We start from the raw sequence: 18,566 nt of genomic DNA, 5'->3' as shown, positions 1-18,566 counted from the left end.
TTTGATACCTTCTTGTAGTTCATAAGGTTATTCAGTGTTAAGAAATGTATTATTTTCTGTGTAATCTGTGTAATATTATCCTTAAAAAAGTATAATAATATCAGTTCTTTTAGTGAGGGTATCCTCTAAGCATAAGCAATAAAATTATGTAACCAATATTACAACTACTGGAGCTACAGTACTGTCTTTCATTGCTGCAAATGCTTGCTAGCCAAATGAACCTGCGTCCTGAAACACAACCCTTGCTGGGCGGATCAGATCCTCTCATTGGCTGACAAACATGTCACTCCCACATACATTGCGCATGTGATTGGCCAGTTGAAACCACAGGTCCCTTTTCTCATCACTGATTGGTTCTCTTCAACGTCAATCAAATGCTACGCCGTTGCGTCGCCGGAGCGTCTGATGTGCCCGACGGTCCCAGGAAGCAGCGGTGCTTATTTCATATTTTATAGCGATTTAGACGGAGGAAGCGTTGAATTTCGAGGTCAGGGTGTACAGATGAAGAAAGTAAAATAATTTCAAATTATTTTAGGTTAGCTTGCCGGCGACGTCAGGGGACTTTTGTTATGATTTGGCGTTGATATCGACGATGTTTACGGTGCTGCCTTATAAGTTCCTCTAAAGGGTGGCCAATAACTGGTGCCTTTAGCCTTCAACTGCCTAAATATTAGGCAGGAAAATACGAAGAAACACATCATATTTCTCTTATATCGTGGGGTGGCGGCAAGCCAATAATTGACTCTGGAGCAGGACACGGAGGTAGGTGATTTTTCCTCACTCAGTGCTCTTTATCTGTATGCTGGCGGATTTTTATTTGTTGCTGTCAACCTGCCAGACAGAGACGCAAAGGCAATGTAACGGACACACAGCTAGCTAACACATCACAGCAACTAACTGACCCAATGTTTGTTTTAAGTAACCACATATTATTTAAACTTAATGGTATATATATATAATATAAAATATTAACCAGTATCCAGTATGACCCATTATGTGAGTGGCAGCAGTGCCAGCTAAGGTGGCAGATAGAGGTTTGACAGGGTGGCCCCAAAAGTTTCAATTTAAGTGAGTTGTGAAACGTTAGCTTGACAAGACATTAATGTGTTGTGAGCTGGGGTAATGCTCCATGCAGGTACACACCATCTCCGCAGGTGGATGGAGGGAACACCAGCACACTGGATTGAAAGCATGGCAATTACAATAAGATTTAACATGAAAATAAGTTTATTTTAATTTGAAATACACTGACAAAACACAATATATATGCAATTTATTTGAAATTAATGGAGTTCTTGACATGTCTTTCCCATTTGAAGCATTTTCTCAAGTATATATTACTATTGCAAAAAACAAACACTTTGAATAGGGATATATAACAGATTTCCATAAGATAATACTGCATAATGTTATGGATATTACTAAATAATTGATACACAGCATTAAGTTCCCTTTATTAGAATGTCAAGGTGACTTTTAAAGACAAAAGTGGTTGTTTAGTTTAAAGGGGAGCACCACCTAAATTAGGAATTCCAATGTTATTTCCATGGCATAGCAAAGTTTAATCAATATTTGCGAGCATGAGCTACTCTCTCTCAAAGCTGGAAACCAGAGTCTCAAACTTAAAATGTCATTAAGTATTAAGTCTGGAGCTGCTTCATGGACGCGTGATTTTGTGGACCCACAGAATGTTTGTTTTATTTTTGAGCGTTATTCTATTGGAGTGTTTCAGTGCTGAAACAGAAAATGCACCCATATACTCAGAACATTCCCCTGGGTGCTCTCAGTGTCATCTTTTACGTCTTTCGCCATTTATTGTCTATGGAGTAGCTCCAGACTTTACACCCCATGACATCATCACAAGTTTGAGCTTTAGCACTCTAGTTTTTGGATTTGGGAGAGTTGTTTATGTTTACTAATATTTTTAGATTGTCTTAGACCATAGCAACAACTTATGAATTTTGAAAACAGGCGTAGTTCCCCTTTACAATCAAAGGAAAGTTCGGGACAATATATTTTTGTTATAGGCGTGTGTGTGTGTGTTTGTCTGAGAGCCCCATTCCTCTCTCTGGCGTCATGACTGAGCCCTTTCATTCAGGATGGAAACTGTTTCCTGTCCAGTCACTTACAGTACTTGAAGGGTGGAGTGTGTGTTTGTATGGAAATACACACACATACACAGTGCTGGTGAACTGAACCTTTAACAGTTTTAGTAAGATGAGGAAACACATTGCAAGTTTAAAGTGTTATAGTTATATATTATAGTTTTGGCCGGCCAGATTTGGCCCGTCCCGTTATAGGCTGCATGCTTGAGTCTTCAAATAGTGAGTCTGCCTTCATAATGCCTTCCTTATAAGTGCCTGAGTGGTGTAGCCTTGTTTGTTTAGCTAGGGGGTGGATCTGGTTCACTTCAAGCCAAACTGAATCCCCTCAGACAGAGCTAAAGGCCCGACATTTTCCACCTAGGTGGAGAAACAAGCAGAAAATCCTTCCAGACCCTCGAGTGTGTGCATTAATTCCATTGCTCAGTTTCAACTCTGTACAGCAAACTGGCAGACCTGGCGAAAAAAAGCTTGTAAGCTTTGTTTAATGGCTTTACGGGATGTTTTTTTCTAATCTAAACTGTAATACTGATCTTTTAGATATCTGTAGATCTGCACAGACAACTGAAAACATAATTTAAGACACTCTAATGGAGGGAACCCAAAGAATAACCACTGTCCAGTCAGTGTTTTGGTTCCATGGCCCACAACTTTACCGTTTTAGCCCACTCTCTCCACCCACTGTATGCTACCAAATGATGGACAAAGTTAGCAGCTAGCCAGCGGAGCATTTAGCAACTAAAGATCCTAATGTTGTCCACAGGAGCTGGTGGAGACCAAAAACAGGAGTAAAAGTAGAATGAATGTTGAATACTCCTGATACGGCCATAAATTCTGAAATTTTCAGTATCTACTACACTCGCCAAGTTGTGCCACCATGCAGAAGGAAGGGTGCATCTACTGCTAACTCACCTAGCACCACTGAGCTAGCTAATTTTACAGCATGCCCGAGAAGGATGCCTTTTATATTTACATCTCGTGCTGTCACGAGCATGAGCCTTTCATCTGTGAGTGGATGCACTCGTCCTCCTGTGCAGTGATACAGTTAGCAAGTGTAGTTTTCTAGATAGAAAATAGTTCCTATATGAAACTGCTCACAACAAGGTCTGTGGATTATCTTGAGTAATTTGGTCATAATTTCTGGAAAGAGACATTGCTGTTGAGTTTTTCAAATTAAGCATTATCACACGAGAGGGAGTGATGTTGTACTGTATATCGTCACGGCTGTGATTCGGTCACAGGGAGACAATTACAGCCGTGACAATATACAGTACAATGTCACGACCTCGAGTGTGATTTTGCTTTTATACAACAGTTCAACAACAGCTTGAAGAGCAATGCTGAGTAAGGAAATGTTAACAAAAGGTGATGAAATAAATTATTTAAGTATGTTATGTAGCTCCGCGAAAAAAAACAGTTCCCCCAGTCTGTTTCCAGGCAACGCAGCACACACGACAGGAACTCACAATCTACTTTGTATTTACATTGATCTGCAACTGTGTAACTTCGCCCAGTTCGGCTGATGAAACGTTGGCAAACCTGGCAAAATGTTGGCACGGCCGGATTCAAACACACCTGGAGGTCTGCACAGAACAGTCCTGGCTTTCCTTTTCCTCGTCCTCCCCTGACGACCACTCATAATTTAATTCAAATGCTATAGTGTCAGTTTGCGTCAATGTAGCGAGTGTGACAGCTGGTTAATTAACGGTTGTATTCATATTTATAACAATTGTGAGTGGAGTGATTTTACTGTGACATGTCCCAGTGATGTTATACTATATATCAGCACTCATGGAATGCCTCTCGTCCAATCAAATTACTTGGTCGGAAGAAACTGGTGTATATTGTAGTTTTTGGCGCTTTGAGCACCACAAGCTGAGTGCCATCTAGTTCCATTATACTGGAGAGAAGGCAGACATCTCTACAGCTGATATCAAACACTCAGCAGCTCACACCTACATGATCTAGATTGATAAATAGCATCACAGCCAAGAGGAGAAATATACATGTTTGACTTTGGGGGTGAAATTTCCCTTTAATAAAAGTGGTGTCCGCAGTGTTTGTATCGTCAGTGAAAGTAAAAGCTTTGTGGTTGATCATTGTCAGTTTCAATGATCAACAGAGAAAACTCTCCTGGTTCCTACAGCTACTGAAACACAGCGCTGTATTACTCAGCCCGCTTACACGTTGTCCACTAAGCGTCCCCGACAGACTGGGTGACCTAAATTTGCACTTTGGTCGACCAAAAAGAACACAAGTCCACAGACGAATTGTGTGTACGTGTCAAGCTGTTGTGGTAGCTACAGTATGTAAGGTGGTGTCATACCTACATTGTTGATGTGCATCTTCTCAGAAATGTAACATTACATAGGGCCAACATGGGCTATGTGAGACCACAGTAAGTGTACTAAGTCTGCTTGTGCTGCCTTGTGTTTGTTGTTTAAGCTGAGCTTTCAGTATCAGGTGAATCTGCACAGGTCTCAGTAACTTAACACCCTTATTTGCCAGTGTTGTCCCTGTTTTCCACCTGACACAAACCCCCAAACCAAGCAGTTTGCAGCGGTGATTCAGTGATTTTTCTCAGAAGTCAGGAAGTGTCTCGTTGTTGTGGGACCGTTGGAGGGCGAGACGGGAAAAGGACCGGTGACTAGACGAAACATGGGTCCTATCTCTGGGCTGCAGGGCTGTTTTATCTCTTTGTGAGCTAATCAAGCCCATACATAACTCTCTGATGGCATACTACTGAAATAGTTTCATGATGTACACATTCACCCGCTTCCTCTTTCCATCTATTACATAATATGTTAAAATCTGCTCATGTTGATCACCTACTCTCAGAGAAAAATTAAACTCCCCCCCTTAGTTCCTACTTTTTTACCTTGGGGCCTTTTACAACACCATTCATGTTTTGCATTTATTCAAACAACCAGCTACTGCTTGTGGCCTCCACCTCACTAGTACGTGTGTGTTTCTTCTACTCTCTGTGGTTTGCATTCCTCCCACAGGAGGGCTACACATCAAATCCAAGATGTCAATATGTGCTCCTCTAGAGAAAGTAGTTCCCAAATTGCCTGGGAGAGAATAACAATTTCGGGCATTAATAAGGACCGAAGCGCTGTTCTTATGTGATGTGACTTCCTCGGCCGTCGTTTTATAATTGTTCTTTGTCACTTTGATATTATCAGAGATGTGTAAAGATGAAAAAGGAATGCATACCAAGGGAGATCAGTGGATGTTAGACTGATTAGTCCCTGGAATGAAAACCCTGCAGACCATGAGGTATCCAGCACATGATTCCTGTCCCTCCTCTGGGGTGAAGAGAATGTTTCAGTACCAGGCATCGAACTCCTGTTAGTCTGTGGTCAAGGCGTCTGTTCCAAATTGATAATACTTGGTTACTTTTACACTGAAGTGAAAAGAGTGAAGTGTTTTGAATTTGAAAGCCTAAAGGACTTCATAAAAGGGATACTTTGCAGATTTTCAGCCAGGTCTGTGTCACTGCGTGCCTTGACCAGATGATCGGAAACATGTCATGTTTTGTGCAATTGTTGACACATTTTGCATCATCCATCAGATTTTGGCTGGGAGACAGCCAGACACTGTTCATCTGCACACTTTCCCCACACCACGGTGACACAGACCTGGTTGAAAATCTGCAAAGTATCTCTTTAATATTATATTTAAAGGGACACTTGATGGTTTTTATACATAAAGATCAGTTCATTTGGTTTACATAGAACTACTGTCCTGTGAAAGCAGTTTCATGAAAGGTGTACTGTGTCAGTTGATGTGTGTAAACAGTATTGTCACGCACAGGTTTGTCCACTTTGTCGCCTTGCTATATTTGCATTGGTTTTTGGTGCTGTATTCATGATTTTTGTAGCTTACTTTTGGATGCCTGCTGCTTACAGTCTGGCTTTTGGTCACTACCTTTTTTAAAAGCTCGACCTCAAGTGCGTGCTGTGCCCAGGGACGTCCCAAACACAGCATAATGAGTCTCTGCAGATAAACAGACTGCCACACACTCTTATGGGTCATAAATGATAATGATGATGAAAATAATGCTGATGATGTCACTCAAGTTTGAAAGACATGGGTATATGCCAGGAATGGAGGGTCTAGTGAAAGACGCTATCAAATTGCATTATGGGGGAAATGTAGGATTCAAAGTTCTGGAGTTGACACACTCTCTAGGTAATGAAAGTCAGGATATCTTTGCCTTTGCTGTTTCGATTTTGACCATTATTTTTTAAATGTGTTGCTTGTCCTTGCTGGATTCAAAGCTATTGTAAAGGACAGACACACAGGTGGCGCTGCTGTTAACTTATTGGTCGGCACAAATCTGTCTGTGTTGGTGGGTGGTTGTTGCACTAATGATTGGATTACTGAGCCTGTGTGCTTTAAGTCCTCCAGGTGAAACTCCTCTCTGGAAGGTAAAACTATTTTATAAAGCACTAAGCTGATGGTAAAACAGACACTTAACACATGAGTGGAGGCAGTGTCGTGCACAGGCTGATGTTGTTTGGTTCAATTATGTTGTCTTACAGGATAGTATGGCCATGACGGGAGGGACTGCAGCTGCCCTTCCCATGAGCAACCACACTCGAGAGAGGGTGACTGTGGCCAAGCTGACACTGGAGAACTTCTACAGCACTCTGCTCACTCAGCACGAGGAGCGAGAGATGAGGTAAAACTGCTCCTGTGGTTGTATAGCTTACGGTACCTGTTAATATGAGACCACCAGCTTTTTCTCGATACAAGTGTAAAGAAGCACACTGGTCCCATTGCATCTGTTACTGTTTATCAGTATATTCCAAGCCATGTTGTATGTGTCTGTTTAACAAAAGCTACTTTACTTTTTACTTCCCTGACGTCATACTTTTAAAAGTTCCCTCATGTTCGCCTTGAACGACCTTTACCACACTGCACGAGCTGGTTACCTCAGTTACTCTCTTTGAGTGAATGTAGGTGTTGTTTAAGGCATCAAGTGTCAGTCCATTTGCTGTAAAGAAAACAACGCCATCTCAGGTGTCAAAGGGCGTCTCGTAATCTACCCCTAGTTGTTCTCACATTACTTGAGAACTGATCTCTAGTCCAGGTAACATGGATTGTAAAAGACAGCTGGCCCAACATAAACTGACAAGGGATTTAATTTCAAGATCTGACCAGTTTTAGGTGATCTAATCCCTCCTTGTATGTTTATGCTCCAAAATCGTACATAAAGAAAATAGGAGTACAAAGCGTTAGCTGTATTCTCACACTTAGTTTGTCTTTTAAACGCACAATATTTTAATTGTATGTAATACGTTGTATTGTTCATAGGCAGAAGAAGCTGGAGAAGGCCATGGACGAAGAGGGTTTGCCAGACGAGGAGGTACAGTATGCTTTGTGTTGTCGTTTACAGATTTCAACACATGGCATTAAAAGATTTTCCTTTTAAACGTCTTCAGATGACTCACTGTCGATCTGTCTGTGTTTTGCAGAAGGTAACGCGCCGCTCGCAGCATGCCCGTAAGGAGACTGAGTTTTTGCGACTCAAGAGGACGCGACTTGGCCTTGATGACTTTGAGTCCCTGAAAGTTATTGGACGAGGCGCTTTTGGAGAGGTATTCTGTTAACTGTTACTTTACTATGTATGTATTATACTTTAAATGCTGCATACGTACACATTCCTTATGTATTTAACTGTGGCATCGTCTCCTTCAGGTCCGTTTGGTGCAGAAAAAAGACACAGGGCACATTTACGCCATGAAGATCTTGAGGAAAGCAGACATGCTGGAGAAAGAGCAGGTAAAGCATTTTTTAAGCACCGTAGTACTCGAGGATGTTGAAACTGCTGCATGCTGCATTCGTGTACTGTCACAGTCTTACCTTGTCCAATGTCTCCTTGCAGGTTGCTCATATCCGGGCAGAGAGGGATATTCTGGTGGAGGCAGACGGTGCCTGGGTGGTCAAGATGTTTTACAGCTTCCAGGACAAGAGGAACCTCTACCTCATCATGGAGTTCCTGCCTGGAGGTGTGCACTGATAACTTCACATAGATTTGTTTGACCTTACATCTGAGGTTATCTGCTGTTTGTGTGTTCAGTCTTAGTGTTTCCTCTAGATTGCACGATTAAACACTCACACCAAATTCTATTCTTATATTTAAGCACTTATTTGATAAGGAAATACTTCACTTTTAAAGTTGGCTTGTCTGTCACTCCCATTGTTTCCTTCTTAAGTTTCCCAAAAGTATGGCTGGTATGTTAAATGCATGCCAAATTAATCAGAGCAGACAAGGTCAGATTGCTTCCTAACCAAACTTAACGGACAACAATGAGGGCAAAACAGCATTAGCGATCTTTTTCAACCAAATATTTTCTGGTCTAGCTCAGATAAAAGCACAAACACAATGAATCTGTCAGCAACACGTACAGCGTTATCTTTACTTCACCTGCTCAAATGACTTTAGCAGTTAAGATAACAGATACTTGATTGTCCTGGTGTTATTACAGCTATGTGAACTGTCCAAAGACAGTTGCTTCATTCAAGGACTCACAGTGATGCGCCGCTGCAGTTCACGGCGGTGCTACAGTGTAGAATGAATATAGAGGAAACACTGGAAAAGATTTTTTCATATAATTATAGGAGAAACACTGACTGTGAGTGATTAAAACACAGATTTGTTGAACTGGATACAGGATGAGTCACTATTCTGTGACATGCAGAACAAGAGCAAGAAAGACAGACAGGTGTGTTTGCACTGACCTCTGACCTTGTTGACAGGTGACATGATGACCCTGCTGATGAAAAAGGATACTCTGTCTGAAGAGGCCACTCAATTCTACATTGCAGAGACGGTTCTGGCCATCGACTCCATCCACCAGCTGGGCTTCATCCACAGAGACATCAAACCAGACAACCTGCTGTTGGACTCCAGGGTGAGACTCACTGACGGACATTTCCAGACTGTCAGTAAAAGCATAAAGCCTGGTGCGCGTATGCATGGTGACTCTCTGCAGATGACTCATTAAATGTGTATTTGTTCACAGGGACATGTGAAGCTGTCAGATTTTGGTCTGTGTACGGGACTGAAGAAGGCTCATCGCACAGAATTTTACAGGAACCTGACGCACAACCCGCCCAGTGATTTCTGTAAGTTAAGAGTCTGATGATAACAAGGAAAAGCCACATCAGTGTGCACTATAATAAGTGACAACTTCCACCAAAATATATTTTCAGAGAGACACTGCTGTTAGTGCAAAATAATTTCTGTAACTGTTCAAGTAATCACCTGCTCCTCTTCTCTCTTTACACTCCTGCAAATTGCAGCCTTTCAAAATATGAACTCCAAAAGGAAAGCAGAAACCTGGAAGAAGAACCGGAGGCAGCTGGTAAGGCTTTGACATTTTACTGTCTCACCTTTAAGCTGGCAGTGGAGGAAGTAACAGCACCAAAATGACGTCTGAGGGACAGTTAGCAGAATAGGACCACAGATGAGATGAGTGTGACACCTGATGACATATTATGTGTGTGACAAGCCCCTGGGAGATTTAAAAAGTAGCTGATAGCACTTAGCTGCTAACTCAAAGACAGATAACAGCAGCCGAGAATGTCTGCAAATTGGGAAAACAATGAGGTCCGGGGGGTCCTTACCCTCCGAGCAGAGAGCAAGATGAACCTCCATCTAACAAGGACGGTAAATGATTGTTACTACCATGTCAATGCCATTATTATTGTTTATAAAGTGCTGCTGATAACGTGAACACATGATTTTTTTCACCATGGGTCCCAGCAAACTCTGCAGCGGGACCCTATTGACCTGAATGAAACATGTTTGCTTGGTTGAACTGAATATTTTCAATATATATTCCAACCCAGAGCTCTCACCTTCTGTTTCTCTGTGTGACTTTCAGGCTTATTCTACTGTGGGAACGCCAGACTACATTGCTCCTGAAGTCTTCATGCAGACGGGGTACAACAAGCTGTGTGACTGGTGGTCTCTGGGCGTCATCATGTATGAAATGCTCATCGGTAAGCATACGTTTGTCTGTATGTGAGACAGACACAGAGAGGTTAATGAAACACATTTGGAAAATGAAGTGTCTCAGTGTGAGGTACATTTACAAATGTTGAAAATAATGTTGGCTGTGTTCAGGTTACCCACCTTTCTGCTCCGAGACACCACAGGAGACATACAGGAAGGTGATGAACTGGAAGGAAACACTTGTCTTCCCACCTGAAGTCCCCATCTCAGAGAGGGCCAAAGACTTGATATTAAAGTATGTAAAGATTATTTTTTATCGTTTAAGTTTCCCCTTTTACAAACTCCCATAAAGGCTACTACTAAATATGTTGATGTGGACAGTGAATACTTGTCCAAACCCTGTGTATATAAAGGTCTGTTGGATAGTTAGATTATCAGTTTGCTGTTTGTGTGTTTCAGGTATTGCACTGATGCTGAGAACAGGGTTGGAGCAGTGAGTGTGGAAGAGATCAAGAGTCATCAGTTTTTTGAGTCAGTGGACTGGGAGCACATCAGGTACATGAACACTAAACCCCATTCAGACATAAATGTGGCAGTTTGACATGAGGGTCTCATGTCTGAATATCTGAATATCCCCCCGAGTCACTTTTACCTGTTTAATGCCTGCCATACACTAGAAGACTTTTGTGAGTGAGTTTTTAGTCCGACACCATAAGATTTTGCAAAGACTCGCAGGGTCTCTGTTTGCAAGACTACAACTAGATTCCTGTTGAAATTGTTTCCCATCCTGCTCCTGGTGGAAAATATTACACCAAACTTCCTTTAAGAAATATGACATATTAACAATTCCTTACCTTTCCGACTGTGGGAATGAGAAGCGAACCGTTTCAAAAATTAACATCTCTCACTAAAATAAGTGCAGGCTGGTGGATTAGATACACACCCAGTTAAACACCAACTCTTGTTCACTCCACAACTCCACCATTTTCTCCTCCTTTTCCACAGCACAAGAGAACTGAGACTTGTTCACCTTCTTTCGCACTCTGCCCCCTGTGGCTCAGAGGGTAGAGTGAGTTCTTGACTCCTCCACTGCAGCTCCTCCAGTCTGCATGTCAAAGTATCCTTGAGCAATATACTGAAAATTGCTCTCGATTGCTGTTCCATCGGTGTGGGAGTGTGTTAAAAACTGAGTAGCAGGTGGCATCTTGTATGGTAGCCTCGGCCACCAGGGTATGAATGTGTGTGTGACCCATAGTGTAAAAAGCGCTTTAAGTGGTTGGTAGACTGGAAAGGTGCTATACAAGTGCAGTCCATTAACCATTCCCCAGAGACTCCTCCATGTTTAGTGTCTACCCTGTTGCTTCCTGTTCGGTGCCAGACAGAGTGCAGCTATTGGTTGCTGACCATGTTCACATCTTGAAACGTCACCAAAAGTTGGATGTTGTTAAGTTGAAACCGCAGCAATTAACACAAATTCAACCAATCCCCATGAGTTCTGTGCGACCTTGCAATTTTGTCCAATCGCTGTAGTTTTGTCGGTGTGAGTTTGCTGGGATCATTTAATGGCTTGGCGGCAGATTTTAGCCACTGCTGCCATGTTAGCTTGTGCTAACAGGGCAGAGAGAACTCATCGCTAGCCAGTGCTGCCCGCCTTCCCACCATCACAAATAGATTCTAGTTGTGTGGGAAACACTGACTCCAACTGAGCTTTATGAGCACCTTACACCTTACACAAACAAGATCAAAGGAGCCACAACCCGAGCAAAACTATCATGATTTTATTCCAACATTGAAAATTTGTCTGCGACAGATAAATCGCTTGAAGAGTCGTGTGGTGTAAAGCTGGCATAAGTAGGTTAGACTCTTAACATTTACGCAACAGCTCAGTGCAATGCTGTTAGATGAATGTCAAGGCTACAGCAGCCCGAGCACAACATTTATGTCACTGACACCTACAGTATGTCTGAATCACATGGATGAAGCCAGCACTGTTACATATTCTATGTCAGGAAAGGGTTCTTCTTGCATTAAAGGTAACGCTGCTTATGCACCAAGCAGTTTCAGAAAAATGACATTCTTGATCTAAAATGGAAAGGAGCCCATGTTGAGGATTTACTACTTCTTATTTCTGTGTTCTTCCAACCATCCATGATTGTCTCCGTCTTGCCTCCACAGGGAGCGGCCAGCAGCCATCTCCATTGAAATCAAGAGTATCGACGACACCTCAAACTTTGACGACTTCCCTGAATCAGACATCCTTCAGCCAGGTTTGTCTTTATCAGATATTCTGCTTGGCGCACTGCAGGAAAATCCCTTATTTGGAAACGTTAGCCTTGGGTCAGATTCAGACAGATCATGACGACGAATGAGTCATGACAGATGATTCAAAAATAGATTCTCAACAATGCTGATGACTCTATTATTATTCTAGTGGCCTTAAAGGGGCCTTCACATTTACACTGTTTGATCTATTGTGCCCTCAAGTGGCAAAATAATAACACCTCCCTTTGATATGTGATTTTGTGTTTATTTACAGCCAACGCAACGGAGCCAGACTTCAAATCGAAGGACTGGGTGTTCCTCAACTACACATACAAACGCTTTGAGGGTCTGACCCAGCGAGGCACCATCCCCACATACATGAAGGCAGGGAAGGCCTGACACGCCGAGACGGGGAGACGGCGTTGTGGAGAAAAAAACAGACGTTTACGGACACAGGGTCGGGCCGTGGAGCCCCGCTGGTGCTGAAGGCTGCGCTGTCAGCCTCTCAGTATAAATTTAACCCTCATCACAAGTTATTTAGGTCTGCTCGGCCGCTGCAAGAACACCAAGAGCTCGGAAATTAAGGAGCGTTACCGCATTACCTCGGTTGTTTATATCGTATACACGTGCCGTCTTTAGCCATAGCTCTCAGGCCAGCTCACTAACTAGGACACTAAATCAGCATATCTGCATGTTCAGCGGCATACTGCTTCTGGAGAGGATTTTTTTTACTGCCGTGGGAATGAGGATCGAGTACAAATCACTGCTTCGACATCTTCACAGCGATAGTTTCTACACTGGCGGCTAAATTAGCTCTGCTGCAAACATAGTTTCTAATACTGAAGACAAGCTCTATACACTGTAGACAACTCTGAAAGATTACTGAGTAAGAACTGGTACCCCTCAGTTGTTCTCGTCCATACTGTTATAGCCTGTTTGTGGATTTTAAAGGAAGGTTCCAGCATGATTTCTATTGTTTTGGCTCACTTTCTGCTTTGTATTTAAAGGGATACTTTACCCCCAAATGACCTTTTGTATATCAGTTAATCACCATGTGTTATGTTGAATTTGTGTAGAAAACTTTGTTTTTCTTGCATGCCAACACTCTGAATGAAGAATCCAAAACCATTTAAGATTCTTGGTGAATTGAAGTCATAGGGGTCCATGTTTAACAACCAAAAAACTATATCTGAACATCTGCTTACAAACTCTCAGACAACTCGTGCAGTGTAATCCAAGTCTCATGTATCTGTTGTATGCTCAGTACTTCTTAAACACACTGCCCTTTCCGATGGGGGACTGAATTCAATGTAGCACAGGGTGAGTAATTGATATACAAATGGTAATTTGGGGGGGATGAGGAATTCCTTTAAGAGCTACTCCCACTGACAAAGATAGCATCCATTTAAAATTGCAAAGTGAGGAAAATCTGTAATGCATTTTTAAACTGGAACCTGGTGCAACCTCAACATCAGCTTTTCTTTATGTCAGAGGAGACAGCTACTGAAGATTGTAGTGGTACTTGTTAGCAAAATGCTAGTTAGCAAAATGCTAGTGGAGCTCAGTTATCATCAAACTTGTCTGAGACAGTTGTAGGTACTCTATGTTTAGCATGCTAGCAGCATATCTACTACTGTTGGATGGATTGCGTGATGACATTTGGCATACACTTTCATGCCCCTTTGGTGATCCCTTACCTTAACGTCTAGCACCATCATCAAATGTCTCCGTCAGATGCTTTTGTTTCTGACCAGATATTTCTAAAACTAATGACGTTCCCATCAGCATCAGCCGTACAAGTGCTAATTAGCATGCTAACATGCTAAACTAAGATGGGGAACATGTTAACATGTTGTCTGTGGATGTTAGTATGCCGATGTTAGCATTTAGCTCAATACATCTAGGAATTCTTTAGGTGTAAACGTTTTTTTGTTTTTGTTTGTTTTTTTATCGTAATCATAGTATGATTATTTTTTTGCCTGTGATGGAGGAGATTGAATTGAACATGTCTTTTTAGTAACATTAGCATCAAACAGATAGAAAATATAAAACAAAAGAGCAAAAACCCAGATCATGCTGGAATCCTCCTTTAACCCTCCTGGTGGTGGTAAACACAGTGCGACTTTGTGTCAGCTCCGCGGGACAACTCTTCCTGTGGCACTGCCTCAGCGCTGTTGCTTTTCTCACAGAGGAACAACTTGTTGCCAGGAAACGTGTGAATGCAGTTTGCCCTGTGCTTGACATCCGTTACTGTGGAGTGTTGCCCATTCACACATAAGCCAAACAAAGTGCAGAGTGTGCCACTTCCCTTCAGAGCCCCTCGTGTGGTTCAGATCAGTGCCACAGTAACTGATCATTTCCCCCTGATTTTAATTCTAGCAAGCCCAGGGGCCAATCGCTTCCTTCTTAGGTGGACGAAACATGCAAAGTGCCTTTAAATAGCTGAGAAATATTTAACCAGATATTCTACGGATGTTATCAGAGACTAATCAGAAGGTATTGATTACTATTAGATATAATAAAGCTGTTTGAAGAAGGGAAAAAAGTCTGTCTCTTAAAGTAAATGGAAAGCTCTGATGTGTCGGTTATATTTAGTGTGTCTGCAGAGTGATAAAACACTTGACGTGATAAAGGTGATAAAACAGAAACAAAGGCAGAATAGAAAAATTGCAGGTTTTTATAGGTTACATAATTAAACCAGGGGCTCATAAAAACAGAATGCGCCAAGGCAAACACAATGAACAAAGTGTCGTTGTTTGTCAAGTTAAGATGAAACTAAAATAGAAACTAAGTAAGAGTAGATCAACACGGTGGATATCTTAGACACGTGTAAGGTTTTTGTCTGTCTCATTTTAATTCAAGTATCCACTGGATGTATTTAATGTTATTTTCCCCCCTCGATCTTAGAAGCTAATGTCTTGTCTTTTTCAACAAAACCAACCATGTAACCAACATGTCTGCTCAGAGTTGTGACTAGACACAGCGCTAAACATAGTTACCAAAGAACTCTGATCATCACACGTCATGATCTGAACACATATTCAGATGTAGCTGTCGCTTATACTGCACTTAACTGAAAACTACCTTTAAAAAAAAACAAAAAAAAAAACACTTTTCCAAGAGAGCTAAACTTGGCTAAGGAATAATTTGCCATTTTTATTTCTAGAAAACAAGTGAGCAGAGACAGATGTTTCTCAGATAGCACATCTGTTAAGTGTCAAAACGCAAGCTATAAATGTCCACACAGGGACAGGAAATATACCGAGGACTCTAACCATGTTGGACACAAGTTCAGCTGTAGCCATCACAGGAATCCCATATTAAACTGTGTGTGGTGCTATTTCTGAGGAATTGGTAGGGAAAGTTTGTGGTCTTGCAGTTTGATGAAGTAGATTGGTGTATGATGATACACCTGTACCAGTGTGTCTTCTTATATTTTATCTGTTTAAACTGGAATTCATCCAGTTAGTCCTGTTAGGCCAAGAACGCACCGTAAGGACTTGGAGTTGCATTACATAAGCAATGTGCAAGGGTTGTATATTTCTGCATTATTTATTATTTTTCATGTATGTTGATAGATGAGATGTTGTGCTGATATTCTGTATATTTAAATCGGATGATTTTCATATCAATTGGTTTCCCTAACATTTTAAAGGGGCACTCCAGTGATTGTAGAATTGCATCCATAGAAATAGAATGAGAGTAGAATGGACATTCAAATCGTCAGAGAGGCAGCCATGTTTATGTGTACTAATGTCATTGCAACTGTTGTAGTGGGCCAACTTTTCTATGTACTTCCATATAAACAAACCAACTTGCGGCAAGTCATGCACTCACTGAGGTGAGGTTTTGCCGTTATACCGAACGAGTAGTGGAGAATTACTTTTTTAAATTAGCAGTCCGTTCATTTTAAAATATTACTGTAACTGCTATTTCCACGTTTCTTTTATTGCAATTAATTGCACGTTTGTTGAAACATTATGTAATATTACTGAGACTGAGGGGATAAACAGCGTGCATATGAGCATATTTTTTACATCTAAAGCCCCGATCATACAGAAAACGTTTTAGCAGCTGGACGTGCCTTTTTGTTATTGGTTTTATTAAGAATGAAGCTTTTTACTCAGCTGTTTTTGCATTGCTCCTGCACTCAAGGCGCCTTGCGTTTTTGTGGAGCGCTCTGAACTCCTCAAGTTGAAAAAACTCAGAGTGGAAAAGCACCCCACATCATTTCTTTTTCGTCATCTTTTTTCCCATTGTCCAATCAGATGATTTGAGAGGCGGGCCTTTGTGGTGCACAGGACAGCATGTTTACAGTTAGTAAACAATGGAGGAGAAACTGGTGGTAGTGGTTGCTAGATACCCAGAGCTACGGCCCGATGATAGACAGCAGGTTGTCAAACTGCCCCCGAGTCATCCTAAAATATGCCTGGAAACTGCCATCATTATTGCGAAACTCCTGGACCAACTGGTGGTACTCCCTGTGATCCACCCTCTTTTTCAGGGTCTCATGTACCCACACAGATCTCAGAAAAACAAACAGTAGATTGATTACATGGGAAGGTTAAGGTAAGGACGTGATGGGGTAAAAAGACGCAGCAATTTTTATAAAAAAAAAAAAAATAAAAAAAAGCGATGCGTCTGGCATTTTGCAACCTGCAAAGTGCTTTCTGTGTGATTGGGGCCTAACTCAGTGACTTAAAGATTCATTTTGACTAAACCAGAGCTGGTGATTGTTAAAACAGTAGACTAACTAACTAGACGACTAACAAAATTAGCTGAGACGGTTTTATGTTGTTTTTGTCGAGTGTGTTTTTAACCATGAGTAAACAAGGAAATTAAGCTAACATAAGTTAGGAAGATGAAAGAGAGAAACTTGGATTGGTTTGTAGTTGCATTTTTCTTTTCATAAGGAAAAGACCCCACTGACGTGTTGTCACCGTATAAACAATTGCCATTTTATTTTATACTAGTCCAGTGGCCACAGGAAACAGCTCAATGTCCATTCTATTCATTCTATTTCTATGACTGCACCTCTGTAAAGCTAGGGACAAATTTTTAAAAAATGGTTACAATTGTTGCAGCAGAGGCTGAGATATCTTCACCCTTAGTCCCTTGTATGGTCAAAGTTAAAAAAAAAAAACAGTTTGTCCTACACTTCCCATAATGCAACTTGATAGCAGCTTTGATCATTCTCCTCCTGTCTTGTATAAATGCCTGTCTTTCAAACATGCCCCATTCGTAATGCAGCCTTTATAAATTGGTAGTCTCTCAAAGCAGAGGTAACCGTTATGACATCATCATGACATCATCAGGGTAATTTCAGTGACATTTGAGATCTTGGTGTGAAAAAACAGTGGAGTGCCCCTTTAATTACAAACAGAAGATGTCCTAAAACATACATGTATAGTCTCATATCACACAGACAACCCTGATTGGCCAGTATTTCGCCCATACTAAAAATCAAAATGTGTGATTCTAACTCAAATGTCATCAAAGCTAAGACCAGTCTGCAAGAAGATGTGGTCCTACTGGAGGACAGTAGCAGGACAGATGCATGATGGGGGATTTTGTTGATGGCTACCGCTGCAGATTCCCAGTCGTGTCTCATCACCTGAACACACCGACACAATCTGGACAAAGCCAAACTGCTGTATTCAGAGCGTCCTGTCTCACAGCCAAACAGTTAGGATTGTTTATGAGCGACGTGTGTGTGTGTTTGTGTGTGTGTGTGTGTGTGTGTGTGTGTGTGTGTGTGTGTGTGTGTGACTACTAGGGGAAAAAAGTGACATTTTCATGAAGTAGATCCTCAGTGCTTTTTGTTGTGAGGTGATGTGTGACCTTGTTCAATGTCAAACTCATGTTCTGTGTTGTAATAGAGAAATTATTACAGTTTTTTTGTTGGTAGATGCACAGGAGATGAAAAAAGGAGGGTAAATACTGTATTTGGGATCCATACAATTCTATATACTATGTCCAGGATGACTTGAAATCTATTACTGTGTCACTTTATGGAAAGGGAGCTAAATTATTGTAACTTTATTTCTCCGCGAGGTTGAGACAAGTTCAGGAAATGTTTCACTTTGATCACCAGTTAAGCTAGACAATTCATTTCTGACGGACCAAATCAGCTTATAGACCCACCCTTTGTGTTGTCTGATCATTGTCACATTATATTTGGGAGAATGGAGGAGACTCTCCCCTAACTTGGAGAGTAGGGAAATGTTAATTTA

General features: G+C 41.5%; 1 protein-coding gene across 1 annotated transcript; it reads left to right on the top strand.

Moving 5' to 3' along the window:
• Positions 1–399: 399 nt before the first annotated feature.
• LOC126384857 (serine/threonine-protein kinase 38-like) lies at positions 400–18,101 on the top strand. The gene is made up of 14 exons (XM_050036212.1): positions 400–762; positions 6,650–6,789; positions 7,425–7,476; positions 7,586–7,708; positions 7,809–7,892; positions 7,996–8,119; positions 8,871–9,025; positions 9,137–9,239; positions 9,417–9,478; positions 10,001–10,118; positions 10,243–10,366; positions 10,531–10,626; positions 12,247–12,338; positions 12,608–18,101. Exons 2-14 carry the CDS (start codon positions 6,656–6,658, stop codon positions 12,730–12,732), a joined length of 1,392 nt encoding a protein of 463 aa, XP_049892169.1. The 5' UTR covers positions 400–762; positions 6,650–6,655; the 3' UTR covers positions 12,733–18,101.
• Positions 18,102–18,566: the final 465 nt, after the last annotated feature.

Source organism: Epinephelus moara, chromosome 23, assembly GCF_006386435.1.
Source record: "Epinephelus moara isolate mb chromosome 23, YSFRI_EMoa_1.0, whole genome shotgun sequence".
Classification (NCBI taxonomy): domain Eukaryota; kingdom Metazoa; phylum Chordata; class Actinopteri; order Perciformes; family Serranidae; genus Epinephelus; species Epinephelus moara.
The sequence above is the reverse complement of the archived record's forward strand: the minus strand, read 5'-3'. Positions and strand labels throughout refer to the sequence as shown.

Excerpts from the sequence above, each read along its gene's own strand:
- LOC126384857 (XM_050036212.1), top strand. The coding sequence starts at position 6,656 with ATGGCCATGACGGGAGGGACTGCAGCTGCCCTTCCCATGAGCAACCAC. Across the intron at positions 7,477-7,585 it reads AGGGTTTGCCAGACGAGGAG|AAGGTAACGCGCCGCTCGCA; the intron begins GTACAGTATGCT and ends TGTGTTTTGCAG. Across the intron at positions 10,119-10,242 it reads CATGTATGAAATGCTCATCG|GTTACCCACCTTTCTGCTCC; the intron begins GTAAGCATACGT and ends GGCTGTGTTCAG.